Consider the following 20,801-nt stretch of genomic DNA (forward strand, 5'->3'; position numbering starts at 1 on the left):
GTCCCACACTCATCGGGATTTAAGACCCTTAATTACTATTTTTTCCATGAAAATCTCACAGTTCTCTATTTGGGGGGTGCCCAGCATCCCCATCAACTCTGTCACCCCAAGACGCATAGGGGAGGAATGAGACGGAGTCAGAAAGCTTCTCTGCTGGTGTGAGGGGGCACACCAGCTGTGGTCCTCAAGAGACAGGTGTCAGGTGGGCAGCTCAGAACTCACGGGGAGGACGGAAGGAAAGGGGGTGCTCGCTGGCAGAATGCTGGGGGCTCGGGCCCCACCCTCCATGACTGCAAAATGAAACTGCGCCTGGCTCCTGAAAACAGGGGCAGGCCCAGCCGACACTGCCGAGGGGTTGGGGGCCAGCAGGTCCAGGAACGGAGTGGAGGCTCACTGGGTACACAGACCAGGTTCAGATCCTGGCCCCGCTCTTCCTCTGAGCCTGCGTTTGCACGTCTGAGAGACGGAGGGAACATGGCGCCGGGGCATGGCCACGGTCACAGGAGAGAACGCAGGTACAATGTGGGCACTGTGTCTCGCTGGGAAGGGGTGAGCCCTTGGTCGTCACCCCTCAGTGCCATCTGGGGGCTGTTCTAAGAGATCCCTGTTCACAGACTGGAGGAAGGAGGCAGGTCTGCAAAGGAGACAGTGCACTCTGGCCAAAGAGGCAACAGGGGAGGAATGGGGGTGTGGGGGAGGGGTGGACGTGGTGGGCATCTGGTTCTCTGTGCCCACCACCAGCACAGGGAGCCCACACAGCAACCACTCAAAGAAATCGGCCCCCCACGCCCTCCCCAGAGCTCCCGGGAGTCCGCTGCACTCCCGCCACTCTAACTGCTCACGCAGGGACCTGCAGACACAGTGCACAGGCCGCGGTCAGGTGGAAGCAGCCATGCCAGGCGCCAGGCACCCCCAGCCGGCCTCCCTCCTCCTCCACGAGGGCGGACGGGGCAGGAGAGCAGATGAAATGCCGCGAGGTGGGGGAGGCTCATTCAAAGCAATAGGCCCAAACCAACCCACCTCTGGGGGAGATGAAAATGCCCTTTAATTAAACCAAGCACCTCCCTGTGGCCCAGGGATGTGTGTGGTGGTGGGAAGCCTGTTACTAAGGCTCTTGCAGGGAGACCCTGGCTGGGGCTTCCTCACTCAGGGGTCAGGCTGACATTTGCTCAGCAGGGTAATTTGGGGGTGGGCGCTGTGTGAGCACCTGCTCCCAACATCAAAGCTCAGGCCTGAGCTCCATGGGGTGGAGGCCTGGCGTGTGGAGAACTGAGCCGGGAGCTGAAGGCCTGGTCCTGTCCAGCTGACACAGACCTGCTGTGACCCTGGGTCTCAGGTCCCCAGGCAGACCCACCAGAAGAGTGGCCCTTGTCCCCCAGTGGCTTCATAGCAGTAGCCTGTGTCCAAGGTGGCAGTGTGGCCTTGGCCCAGCTTGACTTATATGTGGGTGGGCTCCCTCTCCTCCCTACAGCCCTCCCCTTCTTTCTCCCATCACCATGACAACCACATCATCACTGGGCATCATGTGATGAGAAGGGAGGAGCACAGCAGTTAAACTTCAGGTCACTACAGGCCATCATGACACCCTAGCCATCAGCAGGGGCGGGCCCCTCACTGACCCAGTGGCCCTTACAACCAGGAAGTCACTCCCTTGATACAGCAGAGCTGGAAACTGACCCAGATCCCGTGTGGTTGATGGGAGCAGGCTGGGAACCTAGCTCTGGTTCCGTAACTGAGTCGGAGCGCCAAAAGGTCCAGCCCACACCCGTGATCAAAGAAAGTAAGAAAGTACCAAAAGGCTTGGGCCAGGCTGAGATGAGGCTGTGGACCCCCAGAAAGTGTCTCCTCCCCTTCAGCATGAGACAGCCCCCCGCCCTCTGCCAGGACAGGCTTCCCCCACATCGCGCCCACGCGCCACCCACCCTCGCTCATTTCTGGCCATCTCCTTCCAACCACTTCACCAGCCATTTCTGCTGTTTCCCAATAGTCGATGATGAATGGTGTTACTTCCACAGTCAGGTGAAAATACAATCAATATGCTGAAAACAGGCCACCATGCTGGGACTATACTTAAGACCAAAGTAATTTTTTTTCATGAGCTCCATTTAAGACTTTCTAATAAATGAGGGGGCATCTATGTGCGGCTTCAGGAGCTGGAGCCTTCGATTTTCCAGCTCAGGATCAGCACATCCATGGCACGGGTGCCACCTCTCACTCTTCATGTGCCCAGGCAGACATCACTAATCGCCTGCAGCACACCTACCCTGGAAGCTCAGTACGGTCTTTCTTAACCCAGCGCTGTCCCCCTCAAGCACCCGCTCCACCCGTGAGGTGAGGCAGAGGCAGGGAAGGAAAGGCGAGGCGTTAGAGCAAGGCACGCACAGCAGGTCTGAACCCGAGGTCCACTGCCTGCTGTGTGACCTGCACAAGCTACTTAACGTCTCTGAGTCTCCGTTCTCTCCCCTGAAATGTAGAGATAACAAGAGTCCCTTGTTGGGTTGCTGTAAAGAGTGGCTGTGATATGGGAGACTGCTCTGCATGTTGCAGGACCCCAAACGGCTGCTGCTACTTACAATTTGTTACCATCCTCATCCTCACCCAAGCTATTTTCTACCAACCAAGAGAACTAACTTCCGATGCCTCCGTAGGGCCTAAGTGCCCCATTACCCAGAATATTTCAGTATCTTGTTTCCGTCCAGACAGAGAGCAAGTTGGTGCTCACCAACAGGAGGAATTTCAAAATGTTTCGTCTCCTTTTTAAAAACTAATCAATCTTGTGTGTGACTATCTTTTAATTTCTGTGTCTCTGTCAGGGTCCTGGTTTGCTCCTCCTTCATCTGTCCTGTCCAGGGGAGGTAAAACAGGGATGTTTAAGTCAGAAGAATGCCGCTGCCCACCTTTGTCCTGACATCCCCATTCGGGGCCACAAAGCCCCAAGAACAGAGCTGCAAATCCAATTAATTCCTGCCACAGCCAAACAAAGACAAGCTGCATCCAGGGCAGACAGAGTGGGAAAGGGACGTGAACGCCCCCCCTCCCCCGGCTGCTGGGGTGGCCCCGAGATGCGGCAGGAGTGCACGGGGCGGGGGAGGGCTTGGCAACCCTCTGGCCCCCTTCTACTCCACTCTCCCCACTGCCCCCAGCCACGCTACCTCCAGCCTTTGCACGTGCTCTTCTCTGTCTTCAATCCCCCGCCCCACCCCATTCATAAGGCTGTCCTCACCCTTCAAGACTCAATCCAAGCCCTACCTTATGTGGGTCCCCTTCCACCTAGCACAGTGCCTGACACTAGAGATGGACGGCTGGGTGGATGGGAGGACAGGTGGGTGGGAGAGTGGTTGGATATGAGGGTTGCTGGGCAGGTGAATGAGGTGGGTGGGTGGGTGGTTGAGTGAGTGAGTGAGTGAGTGAGTGAAGGATGGATGGGTGGCCAGGAAGACAGGGGAATGGATTAGTGGGGAGTGGATGGGTGGACAGATGGGTGTATGCCAGATATTTTCAAGCTATTCCTTCCCCAAAAACAAGGGCAGCCCTGAATTTGATCCGAGGAAGCACCTTCAAAAAGAGCTTATGAGAAATCAAGCAGAGGTGTGACTTGACAACACTGACCCCAATTTAACATGGGGAGACACATTTGCACACAGGATATTCGAGCAGTTTCTGGGGCCACATTCCAGCTGTAACTTAAAGCCTGGAGGGTCTGGAGAAGGTGTGACTGTTCACTCTGCAACAGGACCTGGCTCCATCCCTTGTTTCAGGTACCAGCTGATCTTCCAGATCCTTCTGTGCCTCCCCCACCCCCCAATTTCCTCTCCCTGGCTCAACAAGACATCCAGACGTTATGTTAACAGTGGAGTTAATCTGCCCCTTAAGAGGATGGGATGAGAAGCAAGTACGACCAAGTTGTCCGCACAGAAATGATTAGGGCTCAACACCGAGCGTGGTCATCCAGGTGCCCCCCGTCAGGGCCGGCTGCGTCCTCTTATCCCATTAGACCCTTCCTCAGGATTCACTGCCTTGTGCCCAGCCTCTGGAAAGCCAAGTTTCCCATTGGCATCACCGAGGAAACGAAGGGGATACCTGTGCCGGGAGCAGCAAAGCTGCTTTGAGCCAAGAAATCCCCACCAGAGCCGATGCATCAGGCAGTGTCTAATCCACCCCACAAGCTTCCTCAGCACCTCGTCCGCACGAGATGCGGGTGGTGAGAGGCTGGTGTCACTGCTTCTCAAGGAGCACCCCTCTAAATTACACCTCCCACTTGGTCAAGGTCAGCGTCCAGCTGTTGCTGCCGGCATGGCTGTATCTGGGCAGGACAATTACAGTCCCAGGGCCAGAGGCAAGAGGGAGCACCAGCCAGAGGAAGCGGATCTGAAAACAGGGCACCCTAAGGGGACGCCTGGGCCCACAACCCTGAACAAAGAACAGAGGAGGCTTAATTCCTACTGTGTCTCCTTCCTTCCTTCACCAGGTGTTTATCAGGCACCTGCTCTGGGCTGCCATCTGTCATTGCTTCAGGGACAAGGCACAGCTTGAACCCAGCTCTGGGAACAATATATCAGGCTCTGGTCCTTGCCCTCGGGATCTCTTTCAGAATCTGCTAAAAAGATGGCCTCTGGGAAGAGCCACATGTGCAACTGTGCCTACGGCTGCGTGGGAGAAAGACACAAGGCCTGGAAGAGGGGCAGACCAGATGCTCCGGGGGGTGAGGGGTGGGGGGGCAGAGCTGAAGGTCCATACCTGCTGGGACCCAGGAACTCGGCTGGATGGGAACGGTCAGGATTTGTTTTCTTGGAGAATCCTCAGCAGTGGGCAGCCAGATTTAGTTTATAAGACAAAGATCAACGCAGCCAAAGAAAGGACCCCCAAACAGACAGACTTCCTCCCTCTGGGGGCAGGGCCCGAGTCTCTGGGTACCAGGGGGAGGGCCAGTTAGCTTCTGGTCCTATGGGCTTTGGCGAGGGCTGTGGGACCTGGAGCGCGGGGTCCGGGAAACACGACCCGCTGCCGACGCTGATTTAACACTGCACCAGGCCTGCACCCTGGGCTGCCGGCCTCCTGCCGGCCTCTCCTCACACTTCACACCAGCGCAGGCACAGCACCCGGCTTGCAGACCGGTCTGTGGCTGGCAGCAGCCTGCTCCGCATCGTTAAATCCAATCCAGCGCTCCACCGTGCAGGGCTGCCCACGGCTCCCGGGCTGCTCCCCGGGGGGACCCTCCACCGCAGACAGAGAAGCCCCCAGTGCACGGCAGGTGTGCATCTTATCACCAAGCTATGTGTCTGCAGACGGCCCTGGCCAGGACCCACACTGCTGCCCTCAGGCTCCATGCCCCACACCCTGGAATGAGCACTGGCGAGAAGCCAAAACAGAGACCCCACCGCCCCTATCGCCTTCGTTTCAGGGGAGGCCTGTGGGAAGAGCTAAGAGCAAGGCCTCTGCAGGCAACAGATCCACGTTCAAATCGTGGCTCTGCTGTGGGCTCGCTGGGTGACCCTGAGCAGGGCACACTCCCTCTCTGAGCCTCAGTGTCCCCAACGGTAGAATGAAGGTAAGTAGTAATTGTTAAGATTAAATAAGATGATACAGGAATGCCTCTTAGCTCAGGTGCTTCCACCTAGCGAATGTCCTATATATGACAGTGTGGGTCACTCTCCCCCCTGTCTCAGCAGCGCCCCCCAAGAATCCACCAGCCGAGTCCAGAGCCTCAGCACAGGCCGTCCCATTGCCCCCACAGCCTCCTGAGCAGCAGCTCCAGGCGCTAACTCCTGGTGCCAGCCCTGGGTTTCCGTTACAACTGGGAAGCGCCCTCACCCAGGCGCGCCTCAGCTCTGCCCGGGGACACGCAGGGCCAGCACCATCCCCAGGCCCTGCAACCCACCCAGAGCTGTTTCTCCCCGAGGGCCTAGGAAGAACGTCACGGGAAACATGTTCACACGCCAGGGGTCAGCACGCCCGGTCAGCACGTGGCCCCGCCGCCACTCTGCAGCTCCCCCAGCACCATGCAGACAATCCAGTGCCCACTGTTCATGTTCCACATTCTGTTGGCAGTTCCGATGAGAGTCAGGCCTGAGACACCTCCTGACTTGTCCGCCCCCCATCTGGCATGTGCAGGGATGAAAGTGGAACTTGGCTCACAGAGAAGCAGTCCCGCAAAGTGACCTCCACGGTCCATGTTTGACGGAAGCATCCTGGATGCCTCGGTCCTCCTTGGCTGGCCTGGTATGTCTGAGAGAAAGGGCAGGAACAGCGCCTGGGGCTCCTTCCCATCCTGGGGGGCAAGACCGGCCCCCAGAGAGCAGACTCAGCCTCAGAGGCCGCCCGGCAGCCTCTGCTGCGTGCAGGGAGTGACCACCTGTCCAGTTTGCCCGGGATGCAGAAATTCCAGGGCCAAAACCAGACAAGCTGGCCACCCGAGTCCTACATGTGACAGACAACAGTGCTTCAATTCATGGCACTGTCACTACCTGAGGGGCCCTTGGCAGGTCACCTCCCAGTTTCCTATTCTGAAACCGGCCCCAGAATTAGGTGTGGTGGGGCTATGGAGCTAGACCCTGGCATCGGGCACCATGGGGTTCAGCTGCCTCTCACCAGGTGTGAGCAGGGGCCAAGGGGCAGGAGCTGGGTGAGAAGGAAGAGGCAAGCGTGGGGGTGGGGGGCTGGGACCCCAGCCCAAAAACTCCCTCTGGTACCAGCTTGCCAAGGAAACAGCAGCCAGGCAAACTTTAAAGGCACATCAAGAACACAGCCTGGAGGACCCAACAGACCTGTTTAATTATTAAAAGAGTCACCTGGTACTGCCTGCTAATTGGCAGGGAGGCCTTGGAGAGCCAGGGTTTCACTGATTAAAAACGGTTCTCCTGCTACACAGCCCCAACTGTCAAAACAAGCAAATGGATCATGTTTCTTTTCTCAGCCCGCCAGCCCACCCAGTGCAGACAGGCCATCGCGGCAGGGGGTAGCGCCAGTCTGTACCACCCACCCACGCCCACACCCAGCTCAGTCTACTCCCTGTGTCAGAGATGAGGGAGACCCACACCCACCATGAAGCCCACACAGGTCTAAAGGGTACCGGGAGGCCACAAAGGCAGCAGAGAGCAACAGAAAGGCTCTGGGTGAAGGGCAGTCCTGGCCTGGGGAAATCAGGAGGGCTTCTCAAAGGAGGTGGCATGGGAGCTGGCTTGGAGAGCAGTCTAATTTTTGAGTTCAGAGTTGTAGCCTCATAGCAGACAGATGGGCTGGAATCCACCACTCAGCTTCCTAGCCCATGGGCTTGGAAGGGACCTGAGTACTCAGCCTCAGTTAACTCATCTGTAAAATGGGGATAAACCCAGCCCTCAGAGCGAGCCACCCTGCTGTTTCCTTCCATGCCACATAGGCAGGGGTCACCTACCCAGGCTATGCAGAAAATCCCTGGGGCCTGCCAGGGCCCTACCTGGCCTGAGAGCTCGGGACATGTCCACCTGGGAACAGGGAAGTGTCACAGAAGTCACTACAGGCCTGCCTGCACGGAGGCTGCACAGGCCAGTAGGGAGGCTTCCCAGAGCCGCAGCCTACACGCCCTCCCCTCACACACCTTCTCTTCCCAGCCTCTAGGCTGAGGCCTCCGTGTACCCCCACTTCTGACAATAGAAAATCACAGCACATTCCCTGCACAAAACACTTCCAAATTGGTCTGTGATGGGCCAGAGCCCCCACATGTCCTCCCAGCCTTGACCCGGGGAACCAAGCCCAAGCACGGGCAGGGAAAGGCAGACGGGCTGATACATGAGGAAACTAGCACAGGGATGGACGGACGACAGGCCCCCTTTCTGAGGAAGGGACAGGCTGGGCAGGCAGCTATGCCCAAGGTTCCAGAACCGCCAGCCATGGGGTAGGGATGAAGGCCGGCCTCCCGGCCTGCAGCTGGACACTGCGTGCCCCAGCTGTGTCTCTAAGGCCCCTGGCTGCTCCGCACTAGGCAGCCCTGAACATGGATTAATGGCTGCACCCAGAACACTCGGCAGCTACTGAAAGTAAAGACACTCCCCTTTGTCCTTCTCCACGTCCACAGCTGTTTGCTCCCTGAAATGACCCTTCTGGGCCCAGCGAAGGCCAGTAATGGCAGAGCAGAGCCCAAGCTGCTTCCTGGCCCTGCCTCTGCTCCCTAGTCACACAGTCTGGTGCTGCTGGGACACAACAGCGGCCTGTCTGAGTTTATGTCTGGGCACAGGAGAGTGAGTCAGAAAGCAGAAGCGTCAATTTGCCATGTGGGTGTCAAATTCACACTACTGGTTCTGGATGGGGACCCAAGAAAACGTGTTCAAAATGCAGATCTTAGTAAATACACGAAATCTGGGAGACTAGGTGGGGACCCTACTCAGGGATCTGTGTGTGGGGGGGTGCAGCTGGGGGTTCTGTGCAAATGGGGGGAAAGGGGATCCTGCGGTGACACAAAACGGGGGCTCTTTTCTCCCCTCCCGACTTCCTGCCCATCTGCTGGGAAATAGGGCCGTTGTGGTGGCCCCAACCCACTGAGTCCTCAGAAGCCTTGCAGACTCCCAGTGCCAGCGGCCCTCCCCTTGGTGGACCCACCATGACAAAGCGAGCAAAGCAGGGCTTGCTTGCAATCACTCCACCCTGCCCACCGGGTCTGGCTGTAGCAGGCATCACTAATCGATCACGGTGTTTTCTCTGGCAGAGCTGGGATGGATCGCACTCCAAAGACGGATCCAGGGACTCTGGTAAGAGAAGCCTGTCAGCCCTCCATTGCGGCACCTACAGCCCACAGTGAGGTCAGTCGGGGCCAGTCTGGTCAAACCTCCACCTGCTGGCTGGGGGTCAGGAATGGGGTGGGGGCACACTCACCCAGCTGAAAGGATACAAGGATACCCAAACCCTCCTTTTGATTCACAAATGAGGGGTCCAGACAAGGCCTCAGGACAGGGTGGGGGGTCCTCAGGTCTCCCAGTCAGTCATAACAATTGCCCCCAAGATGGAGTTACTGTCTCATCACAAGTGAGGACAGCAAGGCTCAGAGTGGTGAAGAAAGGTGCCCACGGAGACCAGCCAGGAAGTGGCAGAGCCAGCCATGGAGCCAGGACTGCCCCCTAGATGGGCCACACAGCAGGAAAGAGAGCCAAGCAGAAGCAAGTTTGCACGCCCTCCCACCCCTGTCCCGGCTTCCGGCCAAGTCTCCGATGGCAGCACCTAGTCATCATGGGACATCCCAGCCAAAGGGCCTGGGGTGTCACTCCCTGCACCCCCAGCATCTCCTGCTGCCCCTCGGGCCCTCCCTCCCCTCCCCCCAGGAGCCCCCAGCACTCCTGGCCAGCAGCCCACAGCCGCCCCTCATTGCTCCCAGCCTCCTACACACCACACAGGGCCAGAAGAAGGTTCTGGATAGAACTGCAGAGGCCACTACCCTGCTGCATCATCACTCTCAGAGGACCAGAGACCCCCTACCCTGCCCACCCTGTTCCTAGCACTCCCATCCCACAGGGACGCCAAGGGCATTCCCTGCCCCACCCCCCGAGCCCGGGCCTGGGCCTCTACTGCCCAGACCCACTCATGCCGTCCTCGGGGTCAGCCAGACCAGGCGTCGCCTCCTGTGCTAGGCGCACTGACCATCTCATCTGGGTGCTCCAGTCCTGCCCCCACCCTGTCTCTCGCCACCCCACCCTCAGACTTGCCCCCTCGAGCCCAGGACCTGGGAAAGGACAACGCACAGTAGGTACACACGGCTAGTGACAGGCCAGAGTGAGAGGGGAGAGCTGCATGTCTGACGCTCCAGCACGGGCGTCCTGAGCCTGTGAGGACCAGGACAGGGCTGCAGCCCTCCCACCATGCACCGTGGTGTCCGGCTTGGCCACATGGGAGCGAAGAACTAGACCTTGGCCCTCCAGACGGCGCCAGCCCTGGGTGGGTTGGGCTGGACGCGGGCCAGCTGTCCAGGCCTGCGACTGCTCACCTTGGAGCCCAGGGCGGAGCGCCCAGCCAAGCCTCCAGGCTGGGCTCCAAGCCTCAACTTTCACCAGAACCACTGGTGCCTCACTGCTGCCCTCATGAGAGGGGACATGGCTGGACACCCACTCTATCTACACCTGTTTCCGGACTGCCGGCCAGATTCCCAAGCTGGAGCACCGGCCCTGTGAATGCTCAAGGAAGGGAGGGTCCAAGACAGGAATTCACCAAATGGCAGAAAACCCAATATTCTGCAGCCGCCAACCAGGGCCACTGGGGGCCAGGGCCAAAACCAGAGCAGGCCTCTGCCGTGAGCAGCGCTGCATCACATTAGGCTGGAACCTCCAGTGCTGGGCAGGGGTAGAGGCCTGCCTTGGTCTCCCTACCAGTGACCTTAAAAGGGATATGGAACCCCAGCTACCCCCGAGGTCAGCAGGCCAGGCCTGAGACCAGCATTCCCAGCCCCGGAGGCCAGTCCTACCAGGAACTGAAGGTGGAAGCCAGGAGATGCCTGAACCAGCAGCTCTGTGCCTGGGTCAGTGGGCCCCTCACTCCCAGATGTTCCAGGAGCAGTTTAATGACCTCACGTCCCTTGTGCATATGTATAAGTCCCACCACAAAATATGACAAGACTTCCCCATTTCTGAAAAGGAGCTGATACTGCTACACAGCTGCCCGATAAATTTTTAATGGATGTTTGCTGCAAAGATGGCCCTGCGGTGTTTTCTTGTTACAGAGGGAAGGACAGGCACTGAGCGGGCTCTGGACACAGCGCACCTGGACATCCACTGCTGCCAACACTGAACGCTGCTGGGGCAGGGCTCCCACCAGTGAGGAGGCCATGTCCCTCGCCCACCCTCCATCCTTGCTAGCTGGGGGGCGCTCTGAACCCCAAACCTCCCCGCCAGCCACTGGCCTTCTCCTCAGCACCCAGGTCTTGGCCCGGCAGGGGCCGGGTATGGACTGGGTCAGGGTGAACTGCAGCTTCGCACGTCCACACACGACGCTAAGGGACCCCACCTGGTCTCTGCCCCAGAACTTGCTGTGCTGGTGTCCTGGGGCTGCCAGTAACCAAGTACCACAAACTGGGCAGCTTAAAACAACAGAATTCATTCTCGGCCCAGGAGGCAGCTCACACTTGGGGTTTACACCAAGCGGTGGATTCTCTCATCTTGGCACAGGGGACATCTGTCAGCGAAGATAGCCCACGTGACATCTCCCAACCATAATCCTGAGTTTGGGCACCCAAGCTGCCCCGAAGAGGTCCAGGGGTTTGGGGTGATGCTTGCAAGCCACAAACTGGCGCAGACACGCACCCTGCATGCACACTGTCCCCTAACAGCTTCTGTGAGCACCTTACATGGGACAGTGGCCCTGGGCTCCTCCACAGATGCCCCAATGCCCCTCCACTGTGGCATTGGGAAATGCACGCACAACCTGCTTTGACCCTCATAGCCTTCCAGGTAGGTGACCCTGGGAGACCCCGAGTTTACAGCTGAAGAAACCGAGGCCCAGAGAGGCAGCTTGTCTTCCTGTCAGTTTTGGACCTACTGCGCGCCACGCACCATGCTGTGAGCCTCATGGACGTTGTCTTTTGAGTCCTTGCAACAACCCAGGGAGGGAGTTAAAACTGCTACACCCCCACCCCACCCCCACAGAGGAGGCCATGGAGACTCAGGGGGTGAGGAAACTGACCCAGAGTCCCACAACCCCCACGTCAGCCAGATCACGCCTTTGTCCTCCTCCCCTCATTCTAAAACACTGTGGAGTACCTACTGTGTGCTGGAGAGTAGACGATGCCTAACCTCACTGCTGCCAGATCATGGAGGCTGTGAGCCTAACCCTTTATAGCATCACTGAGACCAACCAACTGTCGTTCATGTGAAATGGTGCAGAGGGAGGATGGATGGCAGAACAGAAGGACAGATGAGTGGGTGGATGGATGGATGTATCAGTGGATGGATGGATGGTGGATGGTGGATGGGTGGATGGATGGATGGTGGATGGATGGATGGTGGATGGATGGATGGATGGATGGATGGTGGATGGATGGATGGATGGTGGATGGATGATGTGTGGGTAGATGAGTGGATGGATGGATGAGTAGAAGGATGAACAGACAGACAAATGTATAAGTGGACAGATGATGGATGGGTGGAAGCACGAACGTACAGATGGGTGGGTGGGTGGGTGGATGAGTAGGTAGTTAGGGGGGAGGACGGGTGGGTAGGTGGGTGGATGGATAGATGGGTAGAAGGACAGATGGACAGACAGATGTTGGGTGGATGTGTAAGTGGACAGGTGACAGATGGAGCAATGGGTGGATGAATGGACAAATGAATGTATGGATAGGTGGTTGGTTGGATGGAGAGAAAGCTGGGTAGCAGGTGGGTGGGTGGATGGGAGGGAGGAAAGGGAGAAACAATAATAAAAATCCATCAGATCAGGAGACAGCGGTTCTCTGTGGGCAAACTGATGGCACAGCAGGCGCCCCTGCCAATGACTGAGAAGCCATGGAAGTGGACCACAGAGGGACATTCAGCTGCACTTAGCCTCTGAAAGACCCCTGGCCTGCTGTGGAAGCTCCAGCTGGCTGCTCACGCCCCTCCTGCCAGGGAGCCAACCTGCCTCTCCTGAGCGCCCCCAGCATGAATTAGCTCCCCGCCATCCCAGCACGAATCAGCCAGTTCATACATTTTTGAAAAAAGTGTCTCTTTCCCGCTCCCACGTGCTCTGTGGCAGCGGCACAGAAGCACACACGAGTGTTTCTGAGAAAACCCAGTAGGTTGTGGGTGACGGAGGAAAGGTGGCCCCCCCATATCTACAGTGTAGACAGACACTCAAAGTCACCTGGCCGCCGTCTGTCAAACGTTCCCCGTGCCAGTCCTTTCACTCAGTCCCAACAGCAACCCATTCACAGACGGTGGCCAGAGCTCAGCTGCAGGTGGCAACCACTCCAGTGTCCAGGGGAAGGGCACTGCAGGCCCTGTACAGTGGGAAAGGTCAGAGCCTCCATGGTGCCACAGGAGCTCTGTCCTGGTGGCCTCAGTGCCACCAAGGTCAACCTTTGGTTCTCCCCTCTGCTCTAGGGCCTCCCCTCCTCCTCAAGTGTGGGTCACTGTCTCCAGTGGGTCAGGGGAGACGGAGAGGGTGGGAGGCCTGACGCAACATCAAACTCCTTCCCAGGGTCCCTGCAGGGAAGCAATGGAAGAGCTCTGCCCCAGCCATTGTTCTCACTGGGGTGGGCCCAGCTTGGACAGAACCAGCCCCCACCCCCAGCAGTGGCCTCTGACCACCGGAGACCCAGCAGGTCAATAGCGTAGCACAAGGTGGCCCAGGACAGCCACTCAGGAAAGGAGAGCTATGGATGAGTGAGGACTGCATACGAGCGTCACCATAAAACCGTATCTGTGACACGGACACCAAGAGCGGACTCAGCCGCCGGTTCACGGGTGCGTCCAGAAGACCGTGGATTGATTTTCTGGGAGAGCCAGTGTCATCCTCTCTGGGAGCCCGGCCTCTCCTGGAGCCCGGCCTCTCCTGGAGCCCGGCCTCTCTGGGAACCTGCCCCATGTGCCTTTTCCATGTGCTGATGTGACTCTGTATCTTTCACTGTAATAAACCGTAACTGTGAGTATACGGCCTCGGCTGTGTCCCGTGAGGCCTTCCAGTCAAGCATCGAACCTGAGGGTGGGCTTACAGCATGCCCTAACCACCCTGTTTCTGTTACTAGCACACACTATAATATTTACTAAGCTCTTCTCCAGGCCAACACTGAGCTAAGTCTCATCTCAACGAGTCCTGATAAGCCCGTGTTAACCCATCTCATCAACGTCTAAAGGAAGATGCAGGGAGAAGCCTCCCACACGAGGCCCGCAGTGAACCAGGATGCCAGCCGTGGAACCAGTCTCATCAACTCCGAAACCCAGCACTTTCTCTGCTTGCCATCTCCTAGGGGCAGCAGCCTTCAGGGCTGGGGTCACCCCTCACCCTCTAGGGGGCCCATGTGCTGCCCAGGGGGTTCCTAGAACAGGGAGGGGAGGGGGTGGATTTCCAATCACATCTGCCAGCCTGAGGGCCCAGGGCCCAGAGGGCAGGGCTGACTGCGCCTGCTTCTGCCCACCTACTGTGGGAACGGCTTGTGAAGCACCTGAATCGCGGAACAGCCCTGGCTGGGACCACAGGGGCTGTCAGGGTGGAGGGGCCAGGAGACACGGGGGCTCAGGGGCTACATGTCCAGGAGGGAGGACAAAACCCCGCTCGGGGGGCCTCCTTACTAACCAGGGCAGGACACACAGCCAGGACAGACGGAGGGCCAGCTCTCGCATTCTTCACCACACTCTAAGTCACCAACCGGGTCTCATCATCAGCTGTAGACCCCAAGGAAACAGAGGCTCCGAGAGCCTGCGCACAGGGTGCAAACAGCCAGGGCCTCAGGAGGGAAGAGGCTGGAACACCATCGAGGCAGCGCTGAGGCCACAGCAGGACCACATCCGTGCAAAGCGAGGAGGGCTCGTCGCCCCCGGGAACACAAGGGGACTCCCAGCACCAGGGCCCCTGGTTGGGGGAGAATGTCGAACGGATTCAGAGATCACACTCTAGCGTTACATGAAAGAGCGAATAAAATGACTAACGCTTGTTGCACAAACTTCATTCCTGCCTACGTATGTATGTAGATATGCATATAGATGAAGAATTTGCTGGCAAAGGCAGGGCAATAAAACCACAACACAACACGTCATCCTGGGCCAGTGGGACAAGAACAGATGACAGTTTCTGGGAAAAACAAAACACAAAAACCACGTATTGCCTTTATGTCCAGAAATGACACACTTTTTAATTAAACATTTTAAAACTATCCCTATTACAGACCTTTCCATAGCTATGTTGAAAAACACTCATGCAACTGGGGGGGGGGGGGTGCCTCAAAGGTATTAGTGAGATTCTGGGACATAGGCTGGGTGGTGGGTTTTGTTTTCTTGCTCTTCTCTATACCTAAGTGTGTTATAAATATTCTTTTGTATGTGTTTAATATGTAGTTTAAAAATATTTTAAGCAGCCTATCCTATGTGACAAACAAACAAACAAACCAAAGGCCTCAATGCAATGGAACGTCTAAGTCCTCTGAGGACCCAACAGCAAAAGAAAACCTGGGGATGGGGGAAGCGCTAACATCTGCATCTGTCCAGGTGACTCTGAACCTGGGCAAATAGCTCCACCAAGGGCCGGCAGTGGCCCCCCACCCCCCGCCCCAGACAACACCAGGGTGAAGCTCCCCTCCCGGAGCTCGACCACCCTCACAGCCAGGCGTGACCCCATCCACCCCGGCTCTCAGGCAGGGCTGTTTCCACCTCCCATGCCTCTCATTCCCATCCAGAAAGGGCAGCTCTCGGGTTCGTCCCCACTCGATCTGGGAACTGGTCCCCATTCACATGTCTCGGACCCTGATCTGTGGGCCAGAATCCACAATGACCCGTTCTCATGTGGGACTGCCCTCCCCTCTCCCCCACTGGCCACGTGCCCCATCCAGGTGTCAGAGGTGAGAGGCCAGACCCAGGCGTCACAGGATTCTAAGCAGAACGAAAACTGAGTGGAGAAATTTCTGTCAAGAGACGTGTGGCCCCCAAGAGGGCAGGTCCCCTCACTCTGGCCTGGTCATTACAAATACCAGCTACCTCATTCGCGGCAAAGCCTGCCAGTTCTGATGTGTGGAGAGTGCATTTAGGTAGGCAATGATCTGTGAAAGGATTAATTTGCTGATCTTATTACCTAAATCGAAAGCGATTTTTCAGCCATCAGTAACATACGTGGGAGATTTCCCTGGTGTGAACTGAAGGCTCCCCCCTCCCCGCACCCCTTCCAGCCGCTGCCCACAGACAACTTGACAACACAGTGAAAATTCACGATAAAGACACAGGTGGCAGATATCTGTGGAAAACTCCAATATCTGTGAGCAGGTACGTGGTGGCACGCGACGATGGGAGGGACGGCCCTCTGCGCGTGTGCTCCAAAGGCTTACCTGATCCCTTTGTTCTGGGCCACACTGTGCAGGGACAGTCTTGACACCGCAGAGATGACCTGGGGAGACAGAATGGAGGCCTCTGTCATTTCACAAGAAACCAGAAAGTCATCATAAAACTGCTCAAATGTTCTGCTGACACAAAGAACTATTCACTGAGCAGTTTTCATCTTGGGGGTAAAAACACACAGCATGCCCCTTGCTAGGCTGGGCACCTGTGTAGTGCTTCCCGTGCCCAGTCTGTCATTTTGGTGCACGGATCCTTACGGAGGTGCAGGTCACACTGCATGAGCGGATCCGAGCAGTGTCCCCAGACCAACACTTGTCAAAAGGAAAGTTCTGAAGTGCTCAGCCATGAGCACGGGCCGCTGCCTCCTCTGCTGCCCACCCCACCCTGGCCCTGCCCCGGTTCCGGCCAGCCTCCTGCACACACACAGGACCCACCTGTCTCCCAGCCCTACTGCAATTATTCCACAATCCTCAAAACAACAGGCAACAAGCAGGTATGAGGCTCCACAGATGATGATGGGGAAACTGAGGCAGGGAGAGGGAGGTGGCTGACCCTGGAGCGCAAAGTATGACACACACGATGAGCACACAGGAAGCTGCTCACGATTCATTACAGAATTTACGGGGCACCTGCCATGCCAGATATCACACACCGAGGACGCAGGTGCAAGCCTTAACCTTGAGACTTCATTGTGTGAGCATGGCTGAGTTCATCTGTGTGTGTGTGTGTGTGTGTGTGTGTGTGTGTGTGTGTGTGTGCGCATGTGTGTGCGTGTGTGTGTGTGTGCGTGTGTGTGCTGGGGAAAGGGAACGCGAACATGGCCCATGATGCCCACTTGCTAACATCATGATGCCCCCTGCTGGGTGCTGGCTGTCCTGGGAACTCAGCCCAATGGGCCTCTCTGGGCCTCGTCCTGGGGCATCCTCATGCCTCGTCATGCATATTTGGGAGACAGGAAAGCTGCAGCTAGGTCACTTGCCCAAAGCCCCCCAGCTGGGACACATCCCTCAGACTTCCTTTTAGGCTGTTCTCCTTCTAGCAGCAAGTTTTAAAAGGGAATATAGGGGGGGAAAACCCCCAAACTGTACAGAAGAGCCCTTTCTCAGCCTGGCGAGATGGCCCATTTGCCAGCAAGCCACGTGCTGTGTGCTGGCTTCTGGTAGGTGGTTATTTCAGGGGTCGAGACTCACGGAAGCCGTGAAGCCGAGGGATGACAGGGTTTGTCTGTGTTTCCTCAGACAAAACTCAATTGGTTTATTATGCAGCTGGCCCAGCCGGGCTCCCAGGCTTTGTGTTGTAAGGGGTCTTTCACAAAAAAGGAACAACTTGGCTTCAGCTGTTATTCTTGGCTTTTAAGAGCTCTAAATATTTACAGAGAACAAAAATTAAAGCAATATTGCTGTATGTCCTTTGATAGAAACTAGAAATGTCAGAGCTTGAAAGGTTTGGGAACTACAGAGCGTACAAGCCACCCCTCCACCACGCCTCCTATGGCAGACATTGCTAATCAACTGCCACATTTCCCCACCCCCACCCCCCAATGAGCCAGACGCAGGCTGAGAACCCTTCCAGCAGAGTCCGCCCAAGGCATCAGCAATGGGTCAGTGATGGCATAGCAGACAAAACCCGTCTTCCAACCTGGAGCTAGCACAAAGGCAGAGCTTCGCACAGGTGGTACCCAAGACAGGGAGGGGCTGCTGCCGTGAGCCAAGGCCAGGAGACAGGTCTCCAACGTGACCACGTGCCCGTGGTCCCAGCAGACAGAATAGCTTCTCCAGCTGCTATGACCACAGCAGCCTCAGCCCTGAGCTCACAGCAGCTTTGCTCCAGGCTGGAATCTGTCACTAGTGGTTTGAGCAGGGCTCAGCTCTGGGTTCCTGTCACCAGACAGGGCAGCTCCTTAAACAAGGTTAAACCTGCCCAGCTCTGACAGAGGTGCCTGACACTCACTTTCCCTGGGCTGCATGCTTCCTTGGCAGCACCTGCAGGAACCACAGGGAACCCCACTCCAGGGACCGGAGGACAGAGCAGGGACTGCTGGAGGCAGACATGGGACCCCTGAGACAGCTGTGGAGTGAGCTGAGGGGCGTTGGTGTCCCCTTGTAAAGGACAGGGAGCAGGGTGCACCTCCCTGCAGGGGGAGGAAAGCACCTCGGCCAGGGTCCCGCTCCCAGGACGGAGGGCTGGGCTTCCCCAGAGGCATTGCTCTCGGGAGACGATCAGAAACCTCCCCACAGCCCTGCCAATCCTTCTGAAAACGTAAATGTCAAAGGATGACATTTTCCCAACTTATCTCCACGTCTCGCCTGCGTCCCAGTTAACGAACGAAATGAAAACACACACACCCGCTCTTCCGTCCGGCCCCTGCCCCCACCTCCATATACAACCCGCGCAGGCTCAGCTACTTTCTCGCCTGGGCCCACAGAGCCTCAGACCCAGGCCAGCCCAGGATCACGAGGGCAGGGGGTAGGGGGCAGGTGGGGGTCACACAAGGAGAAGACTTGCCCCCGAGAGGACCAGCCCCGCTGGGCAGCGCAATAGGCATGGCCCGCTCCCCCAAGCCACGCTGTCTGTGCTGGTCACCCATGTCCACCCCCTGCCTCGCCGTGACGTTTAATATTACCGGCTCCTTTAATGCTCAGTGAAGGAACCAGGAGTGGATGTGACAGCCCAGAGGGCAGGAGGCGAGGTCTGGGGTCTGGATCGCAGGCTCTGTCCCCACCAGCCATGGCCTACTCTGACCCCGGCTCTCCACCAGACACCAGCAGCCAATCGGCTTCCTCACATTCACAAGAGAACTGAAGAATGCAGACGCCCAGGCCCACCCCCAGAGGCTCTGAGTGGGATGTATGGGGCCTGGGAATCTGCATTTATTTTTAAGGCCACACACACACACATCCCTCAGATATGTGACGGGTTGGGCATCACAGGCTTGGTCAAGGCATTGTCCATCTCAGGATACCCTGCAAGCACTGTGCCACTGAAGGGGGTGTGGGAAGGAGACTCAAGCAGAGTGGGCAGAAAAGCCTTCTTAGGATAGGACACATGGCCTGCACTGGGGTCCAGGGCAAAGCAGTGTCCAGCATGGATCTCAGCAAGCTCAGGGTTCCAGAATGGGGGCTCCCAGGACCCCTGCCACTGGGGGTGCGCTGCCCCCTCTGACAAGCAACAGGCCTCTGTGTTGCTGGCCCCACAAGCCCCCAGCCAGGGCAGTCCCCTCTGCTGGGCTCGAAACGCGGGCTTCTACTCCTGCCCAGGCATGGAGAAGCAGGCAAGCAGCCTGCAGGCTATGTCCCACAGGGGCCAGGATGACCCAGTATGGCCACCAACAGGTAGGTGGGAACCGTCCCATTCTCCCACCTAACGGAGCAAGCCCTCGCTGCCCTGTCGTGCCTGCCCATGGCCTGTCCGTCTGTTCTCACACCTCTCAGGCGTTCTCACGCCTCACAAACGCTGTGGGAGGTTTTGCTGCTCAGGCTTAGCCTGATGTGACAGCAGAAGCAGCGACAACAGGGGAACAGCCCTCCTGCTGGAGCATCCTCACCAGGAGCGCCAGCCCTGAAGCCACCGCCTTCACGTCCCCCACTCGTCTGCTGTGGCAGGGCTCAGGGCCAGGCTCCAGCGGCCGGGATCTGTGCTGGCCTGGACACTGGCTGCAAACCTGTGTGGAGGTGCCCACGAGAACATTCTGGAGAGAGACATCATAGCGTCCAGCACCCCCAAGAAAGACGACAAAGCAGTCCGTCAGGTTTCCCAGCTGGCAGGTGTTCTAGGAGCAGTCCCAGCCACAGGCTGCTGGGGACCGTGACCCAGCGCCAGGCTCTGGGGGCACTCCGGCAGCGTGTATCCTTAGGGACGTGTCATTAAAGACGGCACCGAGTTTCCACTCTGGGCGTGCGGAACAATTTCGTTCCAGACGTGTTCACTGCAGCAATTTACAGATGCTGGAGAATTTGGCAGCAGCCCGGCTGAGAAGTACAGAGAAAGCCAGTAGGGCACACCCGCACCGTGGGTTCTGAGCTGCACGGAAACCGAGGTCATAGAGGGAACTGATTGATACAACACATATTCATAAGCACCGTAAGTGAAAGAAACAGGGCACAAAACACATACGATAGACAGGTCTAACTTTTTCTAAAAAGGGACTGGCAGATAACACGTGAATGTTGGCAGTGGGTAGTGCGACTCTCCTCCCTTGCTGTATTTTGATCTTCTTCTACAATGAACATACTCGTATAGTAGGGAAATGTTATATAAAAAGAAATAAGTCTGCTGGTGTCCACTCCCCACCCACAAGGTGCAGAGTGGGCAGGAATTTTCCACCCCAAATTTTCCTGTCAATAAAACATGGCATTCAAACCACAGGAACCTGAATCTGGCCCCAAGGTGGAAACGCAGGTCGGTCACTCGCACCATGCCCTCACAGACTCCTAAGACCCCACTCCCCACCCCGACCCAGAGTGCACAGCGGCAGACCCCTCATTCAAGCTGCAGCCACCAGGACACCAAAGGAGACCTTTACTCTCATGAAATTAAGGAATACTCAATGTGCTACAGGAAATGCACCAGCACGTGAAGCTGTGTCTTTAAACGTACATGTCCTTGGAATTGCTGAGGGTGGGTGGGTGGGTGGGTGGGTGTGTGCGTGGGTGGACGGATGGATGGATGAGACACGGGTAGATGGACATATAGGATCAGCAGCAAAGGTTCCAGTGAGAACCTGCCTCCCAAGCCCCACTTCTTAATTCTTAGAACAGGAGGAACCATTTACTGAGTGCTTATTACATGCTGTGCACTGGGATTAGCACGACACAAAAGTATTTCTGTTTGCAT

General features: G+C 57.1%; 1 protein-coding gene across 1 annotated transcript in view; it reads right to left on the bottom strand.

Annotated features, from left to right (window-relative positions):
• The window catches only part of VAV2 (vav guanine nucleotide exchange factor 2), a 151,546-nt gene that overhangs the window by 54,180 nt on the left and 76,565 nt on the right, over nt 1-20,801 (bottom strand). Inside the window, exon 3 of the mRNA XM_074331550.1 lies at nt 15,959-16,017. Coding sequence (XP_074187651.1) covers nt 15,959-16,017 — 59 coding nt within the window. The remainder of the gene's footprint in view (nt 1-15,958; nt 16,018-20,801) is intronic.

Source organism: Rhinolophus sinicus, linkage group LG04 (genome assembly GCF_036562045.2).
Source record: "Rhinolophus sinicus isolate RSC01 linkage group LG04, ASM3656204v1, whole genome shotgun sequence".
NCBI lineage: Eukaryota > Metazoa > Chordata > Mammalia > Chiroptera > Rhinolophidae > Rhinolophus > Rhinolophus sinicus.